Source organism: Erythrolamprus reginae, chromosome 7 (genome assembly GCF_031021105.1).
Source record: "Erythrolamprus reginae isolate rEryReg1 chromosome 7, rEryReg1.hap1, whole genome shotgun sequence".
In the NCBI taxonomy this organism is placed as follows: domain Eukaryota; kingdom Metazoa; phylum Chordata; class Lepidosauria; order Squamata; family Dipsadidae; genus Erythrolamprus; species Erythrolamprus reginae.
In genome coordinates, this window is record NC_091956.1 from 24,025,224 (window position 1) to 24,049,107 (window position 23,884).

General features: G+C 39.4%; 1 protein-coding gene across 7 annotated transcripts in view; it reads right to left on the reverse strand.

Moving 5' to 3' along the window:
* The window catches only part of SLAIN2 (SLAIN motif family member 2), a 346,739-nt gene that overhangs the window by 317,557 nt on the left and 5,298 nt on the right, over positions 1-23,884 (reverse strand). For 3 of the 7 annotated variants that reach the window (XM_070757200.1, XM_070757199.1, XM_070757198.1), the window contains exons 2-7: positions 23,449-23,597; positions 22,520-22,684; positions 21,783-21,941; positions 17,245-17,604; positions 10,442-10,579; positions 945-1,022 (exon numbers count right to left, since the gene is read on the reverse strand). In XM_070757200.1, the coding sequence (XP_070613301.1) occupies positions 945-1,022; positions 10,442-10,579; positions 17,245-17,604; positions 21,783-21,941; positions 22,520-22,684; positions 23,449-23,597 (1,049 nt within the window). The remainder of the gene's footprint in view (positions 1-944; positions 1,023-10,441; positions 10,580-17,244; positions 17,605-21,782; positions 21,942-22,519; positions 22,685-23,448; positions 23,598-23,884) is intronic. The other 4 variants (XM_070757202.1, XM_070757201.1, XM_070757205.1 and 1 more) reach the window with 2 other exon arrangements.

Genomic DNA, 23,884 nt, shown 5'->3' on the forward strand with positions numbered 1-23,884 from the left:
AACAAGAGTTAATCCTTTTCTGACAGCTCTGGCTGGGTTGAATCTTGTACCAAGCTTCAAATATTCAGCATTTTCAAATATTCAGCAGCTGCTGACAGCTTATGCCCCAAAAGTACAGTTCGAAATACAGCGAGGTTCTTAACAGAGGGAGCAAGTTAATACAGCGATCCCTTGTTTATCGCAGGCGTTCTGTTCCAGGACCACCCGCGAAAAATGAAAATCCGCGAAGTAGGATTTTTTTCTCTACCTCCCACACACATTGTCCCTCACTTCCCCCTTCTCTCTTTACCTCTCGTCTCTCTCCCTCTCGGGGAATCCTCACCAGGGGCTCCCGGAGGCTCCGCTCCGCACCCAGCAGCAAAGCATCACTTTGCAGGGACAAGGCAGGTGCACCATTGAGTTAGCCGGTCCCGGTGCAGGCAGTGATGGAGGCAGCGGTGGCAACTGCTGAGGTGGCTCCAGCGGCTTCCCTTCAAGGAGCAGCAGCACTAGGAATTTCACGTCCATGCCCCAGCCACCTCCTGCCACCTCTGTCTCCGCCAGGACCCGCTAACTCAGCATCGTGCCTCGTTGTCCCTGCCAAAGCGACGCTTTGCTGCTGGGTGCGAAGCAGAGCCCCCGGGAGCCCCTCATGAGGATTCCCCGAGAGAGAGAGAGAGAGAGAGACGGAGGCGGAGAGATGAGAGGTTAAGAGAGAGTGGGGAAGTGAGGGACAATGTGTGCATGTGGGGAATCCTCCTGCGAGGGGCTCCCGGAGGCTCCGCTCCGCACTAGGTTAAGCCTCAGCAGCAACCTGCGATGCACTGAAGCCGCAAAAGGTGAACTGCGAAGTGGCGAGGGATTACTGTATATCCCGGTGAATACATCAACTGCAAAGCTGAACAGAAAAAGAAACAACATTCTGCCTTTAGCTGGAGTGCAGGAAGAGCCTATAAGCTAATTACCTGCTTTGGCAGCCGGAGTAGGAAGTAGTTGTTTGGTTTTGAAGGCAACACGGTGCAAATTTTTCTGCTTTTGCAGAGCTGTTGAAATAAAGATGTGTTATCTCTGTCTAAACAAACGCGATAAAAAACTTCGAACGACATTCAAGAGTTTCACTTTTCTAAGATGGTACTTTTCATATAAAACATTGGAAAAGGAATGAACAATAGAAAAAAAAGGGCAAAATAGGTTTCAAAAGCTGTTATGGTTCTAGTAATAGTAGCAGCAGCACCAGCAGCAACTTGTTTTATTTTAAAGAAGTGATTCTCACCACAGGAAGAACTGTCAGAAAACTTGTAGAATAAAATTCATTCTGTGTTGTAGCAGGCAAAGATTTTTTTTTGCAGGCCAAAATAATATTAATAACACATATCTGCACACCTAGAAGTGAAAACAAACCACCAGCCAGCCAATCATGCAAAGCCATATCAGTGCAAGGTTAAACTTAAAGGAGGCCACAACTGTCTAATTTAACTCCAAAGGTTTATAAAGTTTCACATCAGGCAACTCTTAAGAACAGTTTCTTTTTCATAAAGTCCCAAAGGTGCTTTTTCAGGAGGCAACTGAACTCTCTTTGTTTTTCCCTTCAAAGACTTTTAGTTTCTCATACAAGATGCCTTACAGAATCCTTCCACTCCCCACCATCCAGTCAGAGCTGAAGAAACTTCTTCGAAAGAAAAAAACAGAAAGTCCAGTTGCCTCCTGAAGAAGCTCCTTTAGGACAATCATGACCTGGATGACTACGAATCTCCATAGACTTTTTGGTATGCACATTTTAAAGAATATTTATTTCTGAAACAAAATTGTTACCCTGTTTCCCTCCAAAATAAGACATCCCCTGATAATAAGCCCCATCAGTCTTTTGAATGCATGGCAGCAAGGCCAAGATCTTATTCCAGGGTTCAAGGCAGGATCTTATTTTTGGAGAAACACAGGTAAATATTCTCTTCCCTATTTCAAACTGGCATTTTTTCATTCCAAATCAGACTACTCAATTATTACACAGATAGTTATTTAACAATAGCAATAGCATTTAGACTTATATACCGCTTCATAGTGCTTTACAACCCTCTCTAAGCGGTTTACAGAATCAGCATATTACCCCCAACAATCTAGGTCCTCATTTTACCCACCTCGGAAGGATGGAAGGATGAGTCAACCTTGAGCCGCTGCTGCTACAGCTAGTAGTTAGCTGAAGTAGTCTGCAGTGTTGTACTCTAATCACCACGCCACCCTAGCGCCAGGCTTATTATACAGAAAAGACAAACACTAAGTAAGAGTAGTCTCTGTGCTAAAGAAGCTCTGAAATCATCATGGAAGAGCGGGAAAGAAAATATAGGATGCCATGTTTTTAAGCTGATATATGAGAATCAATATAAATCACTACATTCGGTCCAGTACAGGGGTATCAAACTCGATTTTACTAGGGCCACGTAAGGGTTGTTTGACCATGCGGGGAGCAGAAGGCTGTGGTCAGGGTTCGCATGGCCAGCTTGATGTCACTCATCTCGGGGGCATCTGTGTGGCCCAAACTCTCTGCCAGCAAAAATGAGCTCGAGGGCTCCATTTTCACCCGTGACGGCCTCATTTGTCTTCTGCCAGTGAAAATCGAGCTTGGGAGAGGGGTACGCAGCATGAAATTGAAATATCTGGGAATTTGCTTTAAAATGATAATTCATTTCATCTTGTGTTCTATTGTAGTATTTCTTCCCATCTGTAAGATCTGAGTTCTCACTGCTTTTTTTGTGTGAATCTAACATGTATTTCTCTTGGTAATTTATATCTCATAGCATATCTTGTGTGCACTCTGAATATTTTGTCAACCTCATTCAAAATCTTCTCTTTACTTTCCATCATTGGTTACGCCAACCTCTCCGCTATTAGTTCTGGTAGATTTTCTTGTTTTTCTTCTTCTTCAACATTTTGAAAGCGTAGATAATTGTCAGCACAATCTATTTCCGTTGTTATGACTGCCCTCGTGATTTTCCCTGAAATCGTTGTGTTCAAATTTCCACTTTTTTGTCTATTTGATCACTCCTCTCTTCCACTTTTTGGATTCTTTCTTCTGTCTTCCCCATAATCTCTTTCATTTCCTTAACTTCATCTTCTACCTACCTTATTTTCTCATTCTCTTTTTTACTTCCTCCCATACCTCTTCCAAATCTTGGTGTCTTGCCTGTAGTAAACTTTTTAGTTTGATATTTGTCTTTTCTTGTTGTGCTGCTGCCTCAGATGTCTTCCGTGGTATAGGGCTTGCTGCTGCTGAAGAATGGGGAGTTGCTCTTACTCATTTTCCACTCAACATTTATAATCCAAATTGATTGATACCAGTCACCGTCAAGATAAAAATATACCACAAAAAATAAAATAGAAAAAATAGAGAATAAAAAATAAAAAAATAAAAAAATATAACAAGAAAAAAAATCACAATCTTCAGGTTCTTGTTACCTCAATCCAGTAAATCCAATAAATATGATAGCAAGTAGAAAAAAGGTAAATCAAGGAAAAGAAAGAAGAAAAAGGACAATCTAGAAAAAACATCTCAACAAAGAGAAAAATAAGAATAAAAAATATAATCCGGTCTGTGGGTAGAGGATTACCTAATGCTAATAAAATTTTAACTCATGAGTTGTCTAGATCAGGGGTAGGCAAAGTTGGCTCTTCTATGACATGTGAACTTCAACTCCCAGAATTCTTGAGCTAGCATGATTGCCTCAGGAATTCTGGGAGTTGAAGTCCACAAGTCATGGAGGAGCCAACTTTGCCTACCCCTGGTCTACATGAATTGAAGTTTGATTCTGAGTCTAATCTAAATATAGTTTATGCTTTGTTTTCAACAGATCAACCCATATTTGAATTTTTTTAAAAAAATCCTAGTTTGCGTTAACATTTAAACCCATAATACTCTCTTAATGTTGATAATTTTCTTTCTTTTTTTTCTTTTCCAGATTCACATTCTTTTGGTGACTGCGTGATTCTTTATTTGTCTTCCTTTTCTCAAATAATTCGCCTCTACTGCCCAATCTAGCAGTCTAGTGTAACAGCAACTCTGGGAAGAAAGCTTAATAATAATAAATGAGTATACTTAGGTGGTTAAAAATTGAGATTGAAGTTCTTCCTTGTGCCTCTTGAAGATGAAGATCTTACTTATTCATTTTTTTTCCTTTAACGACTCTGCAATCCCTTGCATCAGGGTGGAGTCAGAGCAACTAATTGGAGCTGAGTGTTTACTAGCTGGATGCCCTTCCTGACACCCATGCCGAGCTCACAGCAGATATTTTCTCTTTGTGCACACTACCTAGTGTTCTGTCGGGCTCTCTGGTAGACTCCTCCCCAAAATTCACAGTACAAATTTCAGACACACACACGTTTGAAAATTAAAAACAATGTTCTTTATAATGAAAATTCCCTTAACCTAAGCCCTCTTTTGGTATAGCAAAGAGCACTTGTCTCCAAACAAACTGGTAATTTGTACAAGTCCCTTATCAGTTCTGTGATACTTAGCTTGCAGCTGTGAGGCAATTCACAGTCCTTCTTCTTTCACAAAGTGAAACACACTTTGGTCTGGTTTAGTTTCAAAGCGGGAAAAAATCAGCACACAAAAGGTCAAAGTCAGTAAAGCAGTCACGAAACACAAGGATCAGATAATCCTCCACAATGGCCAAACCCACAGGCTGCTATTTATAGCAGCCTCACTAATTACCACAGCCCCATCCAACCACAGGTGGCCTCATTTTCTTTGATAATAATCTCTCAGTTGTTGTTGCCTATGCATTGCTCTCCGCATGCGTGGCTGTATCATTAACTCTTGTTCTGAATCCAAGGAGGAGCTAGATAATTGATCTCCTTCTGAGCTGTCTGCCACACTCTCCTCCTCCCTGTCACTCATGTCTTCTTGGTCAGAGGAACCTACATCATCAGATTCCACCAGGGGCAAAACAGGCCTGGAGCATGTGGATGTCTCCCCCACATCCACAGTCCTTGGGGCAGGAGCTGGGCCAGAGCTAACCACAACACCTAGGATCAAACTCAGTCTCCTCACTGTGAGGCAAGAGCTCCACCTCCAGGCCACCACGCAGTCTCTTACTCACATATTCAAATATATAGTCTGAAAATGTAAATTATACTAAAAATGTGGGAGGAAAGTCTACTTGGAATCATTTCTCTCAATTATCTGTTTCTATCCCAAAAAAATATTCCCAAGAGATCTCTCATTATGCACAACTTTCCTCCACCATTTCTTTTCTGCTATAACAAAATACTGTACTGCTTTTGTTTGCTAACAATCAAAGTTTCTCATGAATCAAAACATATATTTATTGATTAGTTCTTTGCTTTTGATTGCATAAATAAATTTGTTCACTGAGGGAAGAGTATGAATTATGTTCCTGTCAGCAAACAACTAGGTCAGGACAATCCTGTTCATGTTAAGGAAAAGAAGTTGTTCATTTTACCGTGTAACTTTAAATGGCCAAAAATAATTAGAGTTCCCTATCATATTCTGCATCTGGATAATGTTAAGTACAATTGTATCATGCTACTCATCGTTAACTGGTTCCAGAAGGCATGATAAGTATCAAAAATGATGAGTACCAATGTTCCCTCTAATTTTTTTTCGGTGTGGGTGGAAAAGTATAGTGTCTGAGCGACAGTCCCTTTGGGACTGGGCGGCATAGAAGTATAAATAAATAAATAAATAAATAAACAAACAAACAAACAAACCCCTTCTTTTTTATTAAAAGAAATTAATAATTTAAAAAACCAAAATCCATTACTATTAAAACTAAAACAACCAGCAAAACTATTAATAAAAACAGGTGAGGGCTGGGTTTTTTTCTCTGTTATTATTTAAGTGCTTTTACCATATGCTTTAAATCAAGAGTCACTTCTCTCTCTGTTTCTTTCTCTTTCCTGTCATTCTCTGTCTCAATCATTTTATTTCTCTTTTTTTCTCCCCTTTTTTCTATCATTTCTCTCTCTTCCTTCCACTCTTCTCTCTCTTTCTTCCTCTCTCTCACTCTCTTCCTTCCTCTCTCATCTCTTTCTTTCTTTCTCTCTCTTTCTCTCTCTTGCTTTCTTCCTCTCTCTCACTCCCTTCCTCTTTCATCTCTCTTTCTTTCTTTCTCTCTCTTTCTCTATCTCTCCCCCTCTTGCTCTCTCTTTTTCTCACTTTCCCTGTTTTCTTTCTCTCACTCTTTCTCTCTCTCATTCTCTCTCTCTTGCTATCTCTTTCTCTCCCCCTCTTTCTCTCTCTCTCTCTTTCTCACTTTCTCTCTATCTTGCTCTGTCGCTCTCACTCTCGTTCTCCGGAGGCTGGCGAAAGTGATTTACAATGTCGGGCACGCGGGCCGGCGCGCGCTCTCCCCATCTCCCTGCCAGCCCGCCCAGAACATTCAAAATACGAAAACCCTTCGCTCTTACTTTGAATGTTCCGGGCGGGCTGGCAGGGGTATGGGGAGAGCGCGAGCCGTCCCACGCGTCCGACATTGAAAATCGCCTTCGCCGGGCCCCGCTGTGAGAACGCCTGCCCCGCCTCTCTTGCAGCGGAGGAGAAAGAGAGGCGTATAGGGCGGGCAGGGGGCAGCGGCGAGTAGCCAGGGGCGCGAGGGGGCTAGAGGTGCGGGGGTGGCCGCGGCTTCGTGCGCGTCCTTGGAAAAGGGGGCGCGGGGGGGCATTTTGGGATGCGCTGGCGCAGGCGTGCGCAGCCTACAGGGAACGGTGATGAGTACCAAACAAAATTTCCCCATAAAGGAACAATAAAATGAGTCACAAGGCAGCCAATAATGATAAATTTAATTTATGCATTGAGTACCAAACAAACAATGATGTGAAAATGTTCACATCAAAATGCACTCAGTACTACATCTGATGAGTTTCAAAGCAGTCGAGTACCAAAGCAGTCGAGTACCAAGGTTGTACGTAGTACTGGGTCTAGTCTAATTCAGGAATGTCAGCAAAATTTTCAGGATATATTTTGCAAAAAAGCGAGGGCAGAATTAAGCCAGTATTGAGCAAAGAAGCAACTATAGGATGTGAAAACCAACCTGAGTGCTTGACAAAACCTGATTGAAATAAGCTATAGCTTATTGTTACCCACTAACAGAGATATCAGATCTGAACTTGGTATAAAAATAATACATTTCTTCAATACAGGTATCAAAATCTGTCAATTTTTTGACATTGATATAAATGTATACTAATGATATATATTGACATTTATACCAGTTTGGATACAATGTTTATATTTCAAATGTGTTTTTCAATACTAATATAGTAGGCATGCAGTTCTGAAAGCTTAGAAACATAGAAACATAGAAGTCTGACGGCAGAAAAAGACCTCATGGTCCATCAGTCTGCCCTTATACTATTTTCTGTATTTTATCTTAGGATGGATATATGTTTATCCCAGGCATGTTTAAATTCAGTTACTGGGGATTTATCTACCACGTCTGCTGGAAGTTTGTCCCAAGGATCTACTCAACTAACTTCAGATTGTGTCCCCTTGTTCTTGTGTTCACTTTCCTATTAAAAACACTTCCCTCCTGGACCTTATTTAACCCTTTAATATATTTAAATGTTTCGATCATGTCCCCTCTTTTCCTTCTGTCCTCCAGACTATACAGATTGAGTTCATTAAGTCTTTCCTGATACGTTTTATGCTTAAGACCTTCCACCATTCTGGTAGCCCGTCTTTGGACCTGTTCAATTTTGTCAATATCTTTTTGTAGGTGAGGTCTCCAGAACTGAACACAGTATTCCAAATGTGGTCTCACCAGTATTCTATATAGCGGGATCATAATCTCCCTTTTCCTGCTTGTTATACCTCTAGCTATGTAGCCAAGCATCCTACTTGCTTTCCCTACAGCCTGACTGCACTGTTCACCCATTTTGAGACTATCAGAAATCACTACCCCTAAATCCTTTTCTTCTAAAGTATTTGCTAACACAGAACTGCCAATACTGCTTACTTATGGAATGAAAAGGTAATAGTTTTAAATCAAAGTAACCTTGTCAAGTTAAGCCCATGCAGAACAACAGTTTGAAGTGGAAAGGCCATTTAAAGCGACAGTGCGTTGTAAAAGAAAATCCAAGGAAAACACGGAAAGGTAAATCACAAATACCAAAAAACATATAATAGCAAGATTTTTATGTACCAAACTTAAGAATACAGTAGGGGCAAACCACCTACAATGTTAAGCACATACTGTATAATATCATTAAATGCATCTTCATTTAGTTGCAAATTGAGTAATTGAGATGAGAGATAGAAATGTGTTCTTCCAAATTAAATATCCCAGCTCTCATATGAACCCCAAGAAAACATGTTAGCAGTGACTAGGCAAGATATTAATATCCTTTCTTCCCACAAGTCCATTGGACTTGATTCTGAATGAACGGCTATTACTTAACAGTTAAGTAACAATATATGCTATGTTAAATTTCACTGTTTTCTATGAAGTATAATTTAACCACTAGCTTCCAAAGATCATGTTGGATAAGTTTCCATCTTCCTTCCAAATTTGAAAACCATGGTTCTAAAATACATACAGTACGTATATTATATACATATATTTGAGCTGTGCTTGTATTCACTTGCCCAGGGGTGACATTCAATTTTTTCTCCTACCAGTTATGTGGGCGAGGCTGTGTGGGTGTGGCCAAACCACGCCCACTCAGCCACACCCACAGAATCAAGAGAAAAGTTCGGTCAAGTCTTCTAGCATTCAACCTGACTGCTTCTTGCCTTCTTCTCATGTTTGCTCTGTGTATATGAGCCTGAGAAGGAGGAGAGATGGAGGGAGTGGGAGGGACGGGGCAGGGCGCACCAGTCAGTGGTGCGATTAACCAGTTCTCCGACCTGCACATAATCGCCACCATCGGTTCTATAGAACCTGTCCGAACCTACTGAATTTCACCCCTGCACCTGCTCCTCCCAGACATATATCCTAACATAACAAGGCAATTAATAATATTCTCTTATTTTTATAACACATCCACCATTGCCCTAGGGCGACTCCATAGCAAAATGGATGCAAAGCAAGTCAGCATGCTGCAATGATGGCTACGTAATTAATCACATTATCATATTCAGCATCTTGTGCTACTTTTAAGCTCTTTGCAGGCATATAGGTGGTAGACGTAAGCAAAAAAGCACTGAAGGTAAGAAAAAGCGAGTAAGCCCTGCTCCAAACACCTGCACCCCTCTGAAGACATCTACGCACTGAACATGGAAACCATGAATATGTTCAGTTTGGATTTGCTGACCAGGCACAGTGGTAAAACAATTTCTAATGCATTTGGACAAACAAATCTTGTGCAGTTCTTAGAGCTCAATGCATAAAGATCTACAGAGGTCAGAAGCATGCTTGTGAATTCAGCAAAATAAACTTTGCCTTTATTCGGATAAACATTTTAGGAACCTAGTCTAAAGTATGAACTGAGAATGACTGTACTTTTAATCTGTTTAGGAGAATCCACAGAGAGAACAATGCACTGTTTTTATCTTATTGTTCCCCAAAAACAGTATTGAGGCATAACTACAAAAGGAAAATTGCTTTTCAGTGTGTTTTGTCTTGTAGGTGAAACTCAAAAAATCAGAATATCTTGCAAAAGTTCATTTATTTCAGTAATGCAACTTAAAAGGTGAAACATAATATATGAGAGAAATTCACTGCGTGCTGGTCTTCCATAACATCTCAGCAGTGCTACAGTCCGATAGCTCCCATGCTATGCCTCATTGAGGCAGTAATTGCTGCAAAAGGGAACCAAACCAAGTACTGAGTACATATGCGTGCTTATACTTTTCAGAGATCCGATAGTGTTCTTTGTACAATCCTTGTTTTATTGATTGTATCTAATGTTCTAATTTTCCGAGATGGTGGATTTGGGGTTTTCATGAGCTGTACCCCATAATCATCACAATTATGACAAATCACGGCTTGAACTATCTTGCCTTGCATGTAATGAGTCTCTCTCATATGTATTACGTTTCACCTTTTAAGTTGCATTACTGAAATAAACGAACTTTTGCACTATAATCTAATTTTTCGAGTTTCACCGGTATACTGAAGCTATCACGGCTGCAAATTGCAAGAAAACGTGGAGCACGCTTTAAACCCAAGGTAGGATGAATGTGCGATAAATTAAATATTGACATTATATTTGCTGATGATATTGAATGCTTAAAACGAATTGCTTAGAGCTCTCTGCATCAACGTAGAAAGAAATGAATATGTATCAATATTTTTAAAAAAGCAACTTGGGACCAAAAAAATACGTTTTCAATGGTGGGATAGAAAAAAATAATTTCATTTGTTCAACATATGTTAGATCTGGCTAGGTTAGTGTTAAGTCACATGAAACATCTAATCCCCTTTACCATGAAACTGTAAACATGCAGCTACAATGTTCAGTCTTCTTTCAGAAGCTGCATTTACAGCATCACTGTAAAGATACTTACTGGCTGAGGACTGAGGTTGAATACGAGGTATTCCTCCATTTGGCACTTGAAAGTTTGAGTCACTTCTACTGTTTTTCACAGACTCAACATGGATGTTAGATGTCCTGGAGAGGTTTGGTAGACTACGCCTTAGTTTTTCTGTATTAAAGAAAGATAACAACATACCATCTAATGCAGGAGACGGCACTCTTCTACCACCCAGAGCAACCCTGGAGTACGGAGGCCCGGAGGCAAGGGGAAAAGACTAAGTACAGATCTTCAGAGCACATATTTTAGCTGTCAAGCAAGACATTATCAATTAAGGCATTAAAAATACACATTTTATCTAAAAGACTAACTTTAGAAATGTCTGAGCCCTCACATAGAGTAAAAATTAATTGATCTTCGCTACTTTAGAAGAAAAGAGTCTAGTGTATTGATCAATTCTCTCAAAATGGTGAATGCATGTCCAAGAGATGGCTACCTCTTTATCAATTTAAATTCCAGTGTCTGCATAAAGTTACTAGTTGTGAGTCAGGGCTGTGATACAAAAATAAATAAGAAATGAACCAGCAATATGCAATTAGAACAAAAAAAACTTCAAAAAACGATTTAGTGAGTTGGGGCTTTACAATAATTTCCTCACACTCCCATAATTGCTCCAAATCTGTTTTGGATGATAAAATTTGATAAGATTTGTATATTTACAGAATACAGAGAAGGATTCAGAAATTCACAATCTGTTTTCTGGTGGAACAGGTTTTACCAGCTGACACTGTTGTACAAACTTTATTTGTTTTGAAAACCAATGCTATAATTTTAAGAAGAAATAATGGGAAACAATTTAGACTAGCATTTTTAGAAACCCTACGGTGATGGGGATTAACAGATTCCATAACTGTGAACAAATATGGGCTTGTAGTCAAAAAATTTTCTCCCATCATTTGTTTACATATAGAATTATCATCACTACAGATCTGGAGAAAACCCCCCCAGCTTTATTAGCTAAAATATATGCTTGCTAATAAATTTGAGCCTTAGTAAGACACAAAGACACTAATATCCATCATAACTGTCCAATAGACTTAATATGAATTTAATTTAAAAAAAAAATGGAATGCATTATGTTGTGGACTTTGTTTATTCCGCTGAAATGTAATACGGGCCATGGCCTATTTGCCAACTGGGCCACGTGATTTGTTTGATTTGTGCAAGTGGCAGACCAGTGTGCGTGCACAGAGTTCAACTTGTGCTTGTGCAAATCGAGCAATGTGCGTATGGCTCTCTGCACACTGGTCCACTACTCGCACATTGAGCTACGCACATGCATGCCGGCTCACCACTCGTATGGTTTCTCTCCCCCGCCACGCCAGCCCTGCAAAGGTTGTGGACTGCTGATGCAATAAATAACCAACAAATCTGTATCATCTTAATTTTTTATTCTTTAATGATATGAATCAAATGGTGTGCTTTATATATTATTTCTGCCTGTAATCTTTTTAAAAAGAAAACATTCTCAAGTGCAATAATTGTAAGATATCATAATTTAAAGCAGATTTGGAAATTTCTAAAAAGATTTATGTGCCAGTTGCCTACGTGAAATGACAACAGTCATTAAGAATGACTCTGTGTATGTATAGTTTTTTTAGGCTTTTATGTATTTTATAATATTGCTGTTTTGTTGGAAATTAGATAGAACTGTAAACTGAGATATATAACAATGTGGACATGCACTGGAAGTAGTGTACAACTCGAAGTAGTAGACCAATGCAAAAAAGAATCCTAACTTTATTTGTACACTATAGAAAGCTGAGCTCTTGGATTTAGTAATACTACAAATCATGTGAACTTAACTTTCTCAGCTGTCACCATATATAATGGAATTAACTATGCTGAGTTTCCTTGACTGCTTTTGCTATATCCCACAGAATGCATAGTTTTAAGTAAACATAGGCTTCAAATGTATTTCACTGATCACAACATATAATATATATTTTTTGAGTTAGAGAATATTTCTTGTTGTTTGTTGGTATATCCCTTTTAAAGATCAAAGCAAGAGAAGCAAAAGCAAAAGCTCAAAGGATAAAAAAAGAATGCAAACAGGGATAAAGATGAACAGAACTACTCAAATTAAGTGTAGCGCCGCCTGCTCATGAACTATGCCGAGAATAATTATTTTGGTCCGATATACAAATACTGCACATACTTTCATACTGCTGGGTATCTATCCCTCAATCCCATCCAGTAATAATTATTATAGGGAATGATAGGATTATTCCTGCCCACCCCTGCTCCCCCAATTATGGCTTGTCTGTGATTAGCAGTCTGAGATTGTATAGAGATTGGAACTTAATTATGGGTCATTCTTTGTCAAGTGGACCAGACGTCCACTTGACTGATTTTTGCAGCCTTATATGAAAAGAAACCATCACAAAAACAACATATATGATAGAAAAAAGTGCTCTTTCTAGTGAAACAAAAATGAAGATGATTGAAGGTGAGAAAACAAAGAGCTGTGTTTCATCACCTTCAATCATCTTCATTAGAAAGAGCGAGGTTTTTCTATCGCTCTCTGTTTTCTCACCTTCAATCATCTTCATTTTTGTTTCATTAGAAAGAGTACATTTTTTCCCTATCATATATGTTGGTTTTGTGATGGTTTCTTTTCAAACAAGGCTTCAATTTCACCTGGTCCACTTGACAAAGAATTGCCCTTATAGAATCACTATGAGCAGCTATAACTTATTGCCATTTTGACTTTGTATATTGTGCAAATCAATCTAATAGCAGCTACCAGCTTCCTTAATGGTACAGAGGAAATTAACAAAGATGCCCCGTCCCCCCCAAAGTCCATTACTGAGCATATTAGATAATCCCTCACTCTAGCTAAGAGATGCAGTAACATTGTAGATTTTTAATTTAATAGGCAATTTACTCAGACTAATGTTCTGGAGTCTTCGGAGAGGGGCGGCATACAAATCTAATAAATCTAATAAATAATAATAATAATAATAATAAATAATAATCCCTTTAGGAATTTTCCAACCTATTTCTAATAGGACGTTTCCTTTCCTTTAAATAGGCGGCTCGTTCGTGGTGCAAGGGTGTGCAATGTGCAGGCATGCAGGGAAGCATAAGGTACGCCAACATAATTTAAAAGGAAGAACAGTTTAGGTTTTACAGCCACAGCGTTACTTTTGCTACAGCAAATCAAGAACCAATAAAATACTGTATACAGTGGTATCTCTATCTACAAAGTTACGAACTTTCCTAGATATCTACAAGGTGTTCAAGGTTGTTTTTTTTGCCTCTTCTCAAGAACCATTTTCCACTTACAAACCCGAAACTCTGAAACTGTAACCGGAAAAGGCAGGGAGAAGCCTCCGTGGGGCCTTTCTAGGAATCTCCTGGGAGTAAACAGGGCCGGAAAAGGCAGGAAGAAGCCTCCGTGGGGCCTCTCTAAGAATCTCTTGGGAGGAAACAGGGCCTCCATCCTCCCTGTGGTTTCCCCAATCGCACGCATTATTTGCTTTTACATTGATTCCAATGGGAAAAACTGCTTCTTCTTACAAACTTTTCTACTTAAGAACCTGGTCACGGAACGAATTAAGTTCGTAAGTAGAGGTACCACTGTACAAAAGTGGTCCTGATCACATAGTTTGCGCAACAGGTGTGCTGTCACTTGCCATTCCAGCCGAGTGTCATCATTGCTCTTAACTCACCTTTCCAAGTGCCTATCTAGCTTATGGCTCCCGTTTCACCCACCCGTATAGTTTTTCCATTGAGATTAAATCCTATTTAAGAGTTAGTGGCAGACAGCCACAGGTCAGGATAACAGCAGAGTTCGGCACCAAAGGGATAAACAAACTTGTCAATACAAAACACAGAAGAGACTTGGCAATTTTAATCTAGGTGGATTTAAACTTCAGCCAGCAAAGTCCTCCAGGCTTAAAGTTGCCAAGGTTGGAGACCCCTGTAATAGTGTATTTTCCAGTCTGGCATTTTCCAAACCACTTGTAGGTATGGAAATATGTAGAAAGGAGAAGTGCAAGTCACAAAAGAGTAAATTGACAAGATGTCACCCTCAATATTTCAGACAAACAGGCATATCCACTTCCTCTGGGAACTATACTGCTCAAAAAAATAAAGGGAACACTCAAATAACACATTGTAGGTCTGAATGAATGAAATATTCTCATTGAATACTTTGTTCTGTACAAAGTTGAATGTACACAACAGCCTGTGAAATTGATTGTCAGTGTTGCTTCCTAAGTGGGCAGTTTGATTTAACAGAAGTTTGATTTACTCGGAGTTATATTGTATTGTTTAGGTGTTCCCTTTATTTTTTTGAGCAGTGTATAAATTATTTTCTGTTGTGGACTTTCAAAGCAATTTTTGCCACATTTTTTTGAAATTGTCCCATTGAAGGTACAAGCCATGTGTTGTTTCGCTTGATTTCTATTCAAACATTTGAAACACTAAGATCTACTTAGGAGAATATACGCTCTTTATTGCTAGTTTTGATCAGTCGCCTGTTAATTGAGGTAGCAGGATTGATAATGCTGGAATAACTGAGTTCAAATTGCTCATAGAGCTCAAGTTTCATCATTTCCAGGTCAAAATGCTAATAACTGGTTGATAAGAAAGATAAAATTCTTTCATTCAACTTTCTCAGATCTTAAGTCTATCTAGTAACTAGCTAACATTCAGCTTGCTGAACAGAACAGAATTTCACTTGCTGCAGAGGATATACAGAACTGAAAGAAAGCTTTAAAGCAAGCAATGAAAGCGAGCAAACGGGAAGATGAAAAAATTTAAATGCAATTGTTTTTAAACTGTGCTGTACAATGTGCAGTCTGATAGATAGGTCACCTTTCACAAAGTAGAATTAGCAATGCAACATGCCTTAAGAGATTTTAAAAAAGAAACTGGGAAGCAGCAGGAACATCCAACAACAACAGAAAAATAACCTTGTTGAGTCTGTTTGTGGTCTCTTAGCAACAGTTTAGTTTTCACATCTCATTGGATTCCATTAAAATAAAAGAGATGAACTTTTAAAGGAAAATGTTAATAGAAGAAACACCCAAGTTATTTTTATTTTATTTTTCTTCTATTTAATTACTGGATGCAGTTTTTTCCTTCAGGTATAACACATACTGTATATGAGTAGATCTTAAAAACAGATACAAAAATAAAAATAACTAAATCCCAATACAGTGGTACCTCGAGATACGAGTTTAATTCGTTCCGGACCTGGGCTCTTAAGTCGAGCAGCTCTTATCTCGAACGACTTTTCCCCATAGGAATTAATGTAAATAATTTTAATTGGTTCCAGCCCTCAAAAAACTCACAAAGTTAGTCTAAATTATGTAGAAAGACATGTTTTTAATGAAGAAATGTACATGTACATATAAATGAATAATGAAGTTTCTTTCACTTAACTTGTAAACTTTCTGAAACTTTTAAATTTACATATGTTCAACTTCTCTGCCACCCAATCCTGTAGGACAGAGGTCCCCAACCCTTTTTGCACCAGGGACCGGCTTTAAGCGATCAAGAGAGGAATGGGTGAATGAATGGACGGAGGGTGGGAAGGAAGGAAGGAAAGAGGGAAGGAACAGGAACAGAGGAAGGAAGCAAGGAAACTTATGAAAGGGGAGAGTAAGAGAGGAATGAGTGAAGGGAGGGAGGGAGGGAAGAAGGTGGGAAGGAGAAAGAAAAGAAGAAATAGAGGAAGGGAAGGTAAAAGAGAGAAAGAAAAAGAGCAAGAAAGAAAGCTGCAAGCACCCCCCCGAGCCCCCCAGGCCGGCTGCAACCTTTTAAAACACGCGCGCCGCTTCGCAGCTGTCTCCTGAAGCCGAACGCGGAAGTTAGCGTTTGGCTTCAGGAGACAGCTCCTTGGCGCTTGTATCTCGAATTTGGGCTTGTAAGTAGAACAAAAATATCTCTCCCCTCCCAGCTCTTATCTCGAGTTGCTCTTAAGTAGAGCAGCTCTTATGTCGGGGTTCCACTGTATATAAAATCTTCAGTTTTTCTTTTAAAATGATACTTTCTTTCTCCTTCCATATATTCCACATATGCAATGGCTTTGTTCCATTACTTTATTTCAAACTAATTTTGACTGATTCGATTCAAAGGCAAACTATTTTACTTTGTGGCATGTGGTATTTAGATCTTTTCCCTTCAACTAAACAGTTCTGGCTTCATCTATCAAGCAAGTTAAGTTTGAAGTTAAGAATGAGCACTTAATTTAAAAAAAAATAATGGCAGATAATCTACCACGCAAGGAATAATTGAAAAATGAAAATTGAATACATGTTTTACTTTTCCTTTATATATATTTGCTAAGAATAATTAATCCCATTTGCAATAGCTCAGCATCTCAAGAGGTTTTTTTATAGGACACATCTTTACAGCTATCACCTCTTTGAAGTAATAATTTTAATTTTACCATTAATTCTATTTCCTTCAGGAAAAAAATTACAATAGTCATTGGTCACTACTTTGGCCTGGTTAACACCCCCCCCCCCCATGGACATTCTTCTTGATGGAATTACCAATATGAGAATTTGAAAAACGACATGGCCACAAATGAAAATTATCGTCAGAGCTTATGGATTTCTAATAATCCTAATGAAAAAAAACCCCATCACAAAACTTAATCTAACTTTCCTTGTATCTTTGGCTGTAAGGCCAAATACGTAGCACATTTTAAAATGTTATTATATTTGAATAATTTACAGGGCCGCTGATACCACCGGGGGGCACATCCACGGCCACTAGTTGAACGTTTCGCACGTAAAACTGAAGACAAAGCCTTTTACCTTCGTTTTTGACGGTGGCGGTTTGTATATCAGGGGCGTGTCCTTGAAGCGAAAGGCGGGGTTGCTGCAGGCGGCTGAGCATGGGCTGAGGGGACACTCTGCTGTACTCTATTCCTCTAGCAGGGGATCGAGACCTGGGAGAATTCCTTGGGGACTGTTTTGGCGACGGTCGGGGTGAATTGCGGGGTGATGGAGAGAACCTATTCATAGCTGGGTGCATGGCATGGTGGCAGCTGTCTTCTTCATCTTCTAAGCTCTGGGCATCGAGTTCCTGGTCGCTAAACGTTCCACGCCGCATAGAACTACACGAAGAACCAGAGCTGCGCCGAGAAGTAGTTGCTGCATATTCTTGTCGAAGACCTAATGACAGAAAGAAACGTTGCCTAAACTGCGATAACCCTTTTTGATTAGTACAGATATCTCTTAGAACAATTCCCAGGCTGATGTTTGACTAGGCTACACAATTCAGCCGCCCTGAGTCCTTCGGGATTGGGAGGCAAAGAAGTTGAAATAAATATATAAATAAATTCAACAAGGGCTGTTTCTCAAGGCAGAAATGTCACCGAATGTATCTCTCAGCTTTCCAGTAAAGGCAGTCCATTATTAGCTGTCATTGCTGAAGATATTAAAAAATCTGGTAAAGGAAATATGTCTGAAGCAGGGGTGTCAAACTTGATCATGTCACGTGGCATATCGCTACGTATCGTGATATTTTTTGCTTTTGCAGACTCATGGTGGGCGTGGCCTACACGTGATGCATCTGGCCTGCGGGCTGCCAGTTTGACAACCATGGTCTGAAGTAATGGCCCAATGGAGCATGGGTTATCTAGAATTAACCAAAGTTTAAGTTAGGCACCAGCTATTCTAGATCTAGACCAGTGATGGTGAATCTTTTCCCTCGGGTGCCGAAAGAGCATGTGCATGCACTATCGCGCATACGTGGGTGTCCATACCCATAATTCAATGCCTGAGGAATGCAAAAACAGCTTCCCCTGCCCCATGGAAGCCCTCTGGAGGCCGGAAACAGCGTGTTTCCCAACTTCTGATGGGCCCAGTAGGCTCGTATTTTGCCCTCTCCAGACTTCAAAGGCTTCCCTGGAGCTGGGGAAGGGTATAAACATCCTCCCTCATCCCCCTGGAAACTCTCTGGATGCCAAAAACATCCTCCCAGAGCCCCTGTGTGAGACAAAAATCAGCTGGCCAGCACACACATGCATGTTGGAGCTGAGCTAGGACAACGACTCGCGTACCAGCAGATATGGCTCTGCGTGCCACCTGTGGCACCCGTGCCATAGGTTCGCCATCCCTGATCTAGACCTTAGCATCCAGGATTCAGTCAAGATTTGAAAGCAAGTGATAAGCATGGCCTAGCAATGTGGGTTTGACATCAGTTCCAAATTTATCATTTTAACGAATACTGTACTATGCCTTTCTTGTCAATATTCAACCACACTTTATTAGGCCAGCACTTAATAAACTCAGAATTCAAATGTTTCATAGCATCCACAGCAGCAGATGCAAAGACAAAGCTAGGCATTATTCACATCTTAATGACACGCAACGCCAAATGGCTACAATATGCCTCCATGTTATCCAGCCAGAAAATACTACACTGGTTTGATTGTTATGCCTACAACATCTCAAAACAGAATCTGTTGACAGTATTAACTGCATGCTACTATATTCTGAGAGATTAATTCTGTGGAGAAATTGTATTGTAGGACCTCTGCGCTAAACAGAAATGTAATAAATAGACACAAACAAAAGCTGGATAATATCTACTGGCAAAATGTAAATAGAGGAGAATAGAATTCTTTATTGGCCAAGTGTGATTGGACATGCAAGGAATTTGTCTCTGGTGCATATGCTCACAGGGTACATATAATATAAACAGCAAGTAATAGGTCATAAGTCATAAACAGCAATAGTACTTATATATAGCTTCATAGTGCTTTTACAGCCCTCTCTAAGCAGTTGACAGAATCAGCATATTGCCCCCAATAACCCGGGTGCTTCTTTTACCTATCTGAGAGGATAGAAGGCTGAGTCAACCTTGACCTGGTGAGATCTGTACTGCCGAACTGCAGCTAGCAGTCAGCCGAAGTAGTCTGCAGTACTGCACTCTAGCCACTGTGCCACCTCGGCTCATCATCATGATCATAATTATAATCATTCACCATACGTTACAAACAACAATTGATAAATCATACAAAACCAATAGGAGAAGATAGTAGGAAAGATGAGAAATAAGACAGTACTGAGGGAATGATGTGGAGTTGTGGCAAGAGGGAAATTATGTCTAGTTGTTTGGCATACAATGCCCTATACAGTGGTACCTCAACATACGAGTTTAATTCGTTCCAGACCCGAGCTCGTAAGTCGATCAACCCGCATCTCGAACGAAAGCCTTTAGACTTTGTTTTTCGCGCCGAGATAACCAGAAGCAAGGATTCTTGTGCCACCTAGCGGAAGCTCGACTCGTATCCCGAATTTGAGCTCGGGTGTCGAACAGAAATTTCGCTCACGTCGCGGCTCGTAACTTGGAATACTCGCATGTGGAGCAGCTCATATCTAGAGGTACTACTGTAGTGGCATTCTGAGGGGAGAAGATGAAATAGATTTTGTGAGGATGTGAGGGGTCTGTAGATATTTTCTCAATCCTCTTTCTGGCTCGTGCAGTATACAGATCCTTACTTTAACATGTTAGGAAAGTAACATAATTTACTTTCTTCTATGGTGGGAGGGGGACAGACATTTTTCTGACATCTTGCAGGAATTGTGTAATTCCTCTCCCTTTTCCCTTTGGCTTTAGATTAGGTTGGACCACACTATAATTACAACATCAAAATAAACGATATTATAATTGAAACATTTTTGTCAAACGAATATGTAGCTTTACATTTTATCCACCAGACAAACGAAGACTTGGGTTTTCAGTGAAGTTTGCGCATTAAGAAACAAATGTTAGCTGAAATATTCCCACAAGCCCTTTGTTTCATTCTGAGTTAAGCTACTAAATGCAACAAACACCAAGCCACAACTTTTTATAAAACTAGTTTCAGTTATGTGGTCTTGGTGGCAATCACTGAAGGAAAATTGTTTTGTAAATCCGAATTGAACTCGTGCCTGGTAATGTCCCCAATGCAGCTAAGAGGACTGTAACCAAGAAACATAAAGATTATAGCATTAACTCTGATTTAATTCCCAGTCTGTCATAGAAAGATAACAATGCAGTGGTAGCTCATGTATAAAGTTGTCCATCCTTCTTCGTAAATGTACTGGGAGATGAAGGTGGGGCTTTAAGAATTGTCTATTCAAATCCATTTCTAACAGGCCCAAGAACAGGCTATTAGAACATTAGAGCCGCCCCGAGTCTTCGGAGAAGGACGGCATACAAATCTAATAAATAATAATAATAATAATAATAATAATAATAATAATAATAATAATAATAATAAATGCTGTCAAAGCCAGAATTGAAAAATCAACAGATGATCCAAAGTGCAGACTCCATAAAGAAACAGATGAAACGATCGATCACATACTCAGCTGCTGCAAAAAGATCGCACAGACTGACTACAAGCATAGACACAATGCTGTGGCACAGATGATCCACTGGAACTTGTGCCAGAACTATCATTTACCAGTGGCAAAGAACTGGTGGGATCATAAGCCCGAAAAAGTGGTCGAAAATGAGCAAGCAAAACTACTGTGGGACTTCCAAATTCAGACTGACCGAATTCTGAAGCATAACACACCAGACATCCTGATTGTGGAGAAAAAGAAAGTATGGATCATCGACATCGCAATCCCAGGAGACAGCAAAATTGAGGAGAAGCAGCTAGAGAAATTAGTGAAATATGAAGATCTAAAAATCGAGTTGCAACGACTCTGTGAAAGCCAGTGAAAGTGGTCCCAGTGGTACTTGGCACGCTGGGCGCAGTGCCAAAGGATCTCAGCGGACATTTGAAAACCATCGGAATTGATAAAATTTCCATCTGTCAATTGTAAAAGGCTGCTTTACTGGGATCGGCAAACATAATTCGCTGCTACATCACGCAGTCCTAGGTGCTTGGGAAGCGCCCGACTGGTGATGAAATACAAAATCCAGCATAGTGATCTTGTTTGCTGTGTTATATTGACATAATAATAATAATAATAATAATAATAATAATAATAATAATATAGAAAGTATATAAAAAGTATGGATTATAAAATGGGCTTTTGCACTCCTTGTACTCAATCCAACTTGGGAAGAGACTTGGAGGCCGCCTTTGAAAATGCTTTTCTCTCTCTGAAATAAACCCTTGAATTGTGAACCAGATCTGTCTGTGTATTGTATTAAAATAATTGGCTATCTTATCTCACATTAGTCTATCCTATTATTTTCCACTTCTTTTAGCCAATATATTTCTCAAACCTTTTTGTTTGTTAACATGACAACCTTCATGCTGAATCCCTGAAGTTTACCAAAAGGCAAAAATAACGTTAAAAAACCACTCAGATTTTTTACTTTTTATGAAGTGAAAACTACTTACTCTCTTCCTGCATTCGGGCTAAAATTTGCACATCAGTTAGGTCGTTTAGTTTGTAATTAGATCCTATTGAGTCTTCGTCCATTTCTGAAGCACTTAATTCACTGTCTATAGAGGATTGTGGGCTGAGTGGAGGATTTCGATCAGAACTTTTGAAATGACCTATAAGAACAGAAAAACAAATTAATACATAAAGTCATCCCTATAAATCAGCATGATGTACAGAACACTGAAGGCAAAAAGAAAAAAACTTATTGTACCTAAACTACAAAACATGAATTTATAAATGCCAAATGGAATAAGTGTAAACATAACTTTAATGTGTTTGTCAGTATAGTAGCCTACCTTGATCAAGATTTGGGCAAAATGTGGTCTATAGAAAGTTAATTACAGCAAGGGAGGAAGAAAGTGAGGGAGGAAGAGTCACAGATAGAAGGAAGATGAATAGAGGAAGGAAGGAAGGAAGGAAGGAAGGAAGGAAGGACACAAAGAAGAAAGATGAATAGTAGAAGGAAGGGAGGGAGGGAGGAATGAAGGGACACAGATAGAAGGAAGATGAATAGTGGAAGGAAGGAAGGAAGGAAGGAAATGTACAAAGCAATATAAGGATTACAGATCAAAATTGCGGCATGGAAGTCAAATAAATTGAATTAAATTAAATCTGAATTAAAAGAAAATATTAAGAGTAAATAATTTTTTCTTTGTGTCTATCATGTGCCACGTAGATTTGAGGTTCTTACCTGAGTTGTTAGGATATATGAGCTGTTTTACTAAAGGAGCTTTCGCTGGTGTAGGGGAAGGAGAACTGAAGCTAGTGCTGTAGGGACTGCCAGCACTGTGGCTACAGGAGTTTGTGTAATTGACAGTGTTGAATGGATTGCTATATAGGCTGTGTCTCTTGAGAGCTGTATGGGGGGAAAAAACAGAAAAATCCATATACTGTTTCACAGACTTAAAATTGCATTTCTGATTTTAATTTCATATAGTATGTTATGAGATACAGAATGTGGGTACAAAGAAGAATGAGATTAAAAAAAAACACATATGTCTTCACCTTGTTAATAGCATAAACTCTCTACACTACAGTATAAATCTCCAAGCTTGGCAACTTTAAGACTCGTGGACTTCAACGCCCAGAATTCCTCAGCCAGCTTTGCTGAAGCTTTGCTGACTGAGGAATTCTGGGCATTGAAGTCCACAGGTCTTAAAGTCGCCGAGGTTGGAGACCCCTGCTCTACAGTACAATCCCATCAATTTTTAAATTTAATTTGACAAACATTAATATTAAAATTTGATAATATAACAGTGCAGAAAATGATAATCTTATCACTTAATTTAGATATTTAATGTCCCTGATTTTTTTTGCAAAAAAACAATTGAAGATTATTATTTTACATGTGATTTCTCAGATACCGGTTTCATTTAAAATAAAATGATAACTGTACAGAACAGCTGTATGCTGGTATGCCTATTAGACAATCACTACAACATAGCTGCACACTTGTCTCCCAGTAATTTTTAATATAAGAAACCATATAATTATCTTCCCATTAATGTGAATTGGATTTAAGACAGGCTAATTTTCACTAGAACATAACTTTTTTAAAAAAGTATATTAAAATACTACCTGTTTAAAACAAGTTAGCATAAAACAATTTCAGAAGCTCACCTGACATGGTCTGTTCAAGCCTATGGATCAATGATTTTTTAGCACATTCAATGTCTGGAGTTGGATAATCCAATATTTGCCTGCACCAAACGAGGGGACTCATTGTTTTTTGCACTGGGGTCACTTTCTTCTTTGGTGACATATACAACCTGGTGGAAATTAAAACACATGAACATTACATAGGGATATACCACGGGTCGGCAACTTTAAGGACTCAAAGAGCCATAAAGGTTCTAACTGGAAGCACACACCCCACCCCACCCGCATTCAATTCTGGAGCCAACCAAAAGTCCTGTTCTCCCACCATAGAGTCTCTTCCTAGTGTGGCATCCTTTTTCCTCTACACCTCCTAACTGAAAGCTCTACCAATTGTGGAGCCGACTACCGATAGGGAGCCCCAGCAGAGGGATGAAAGAGCCACATGCGGCTGTAGAGC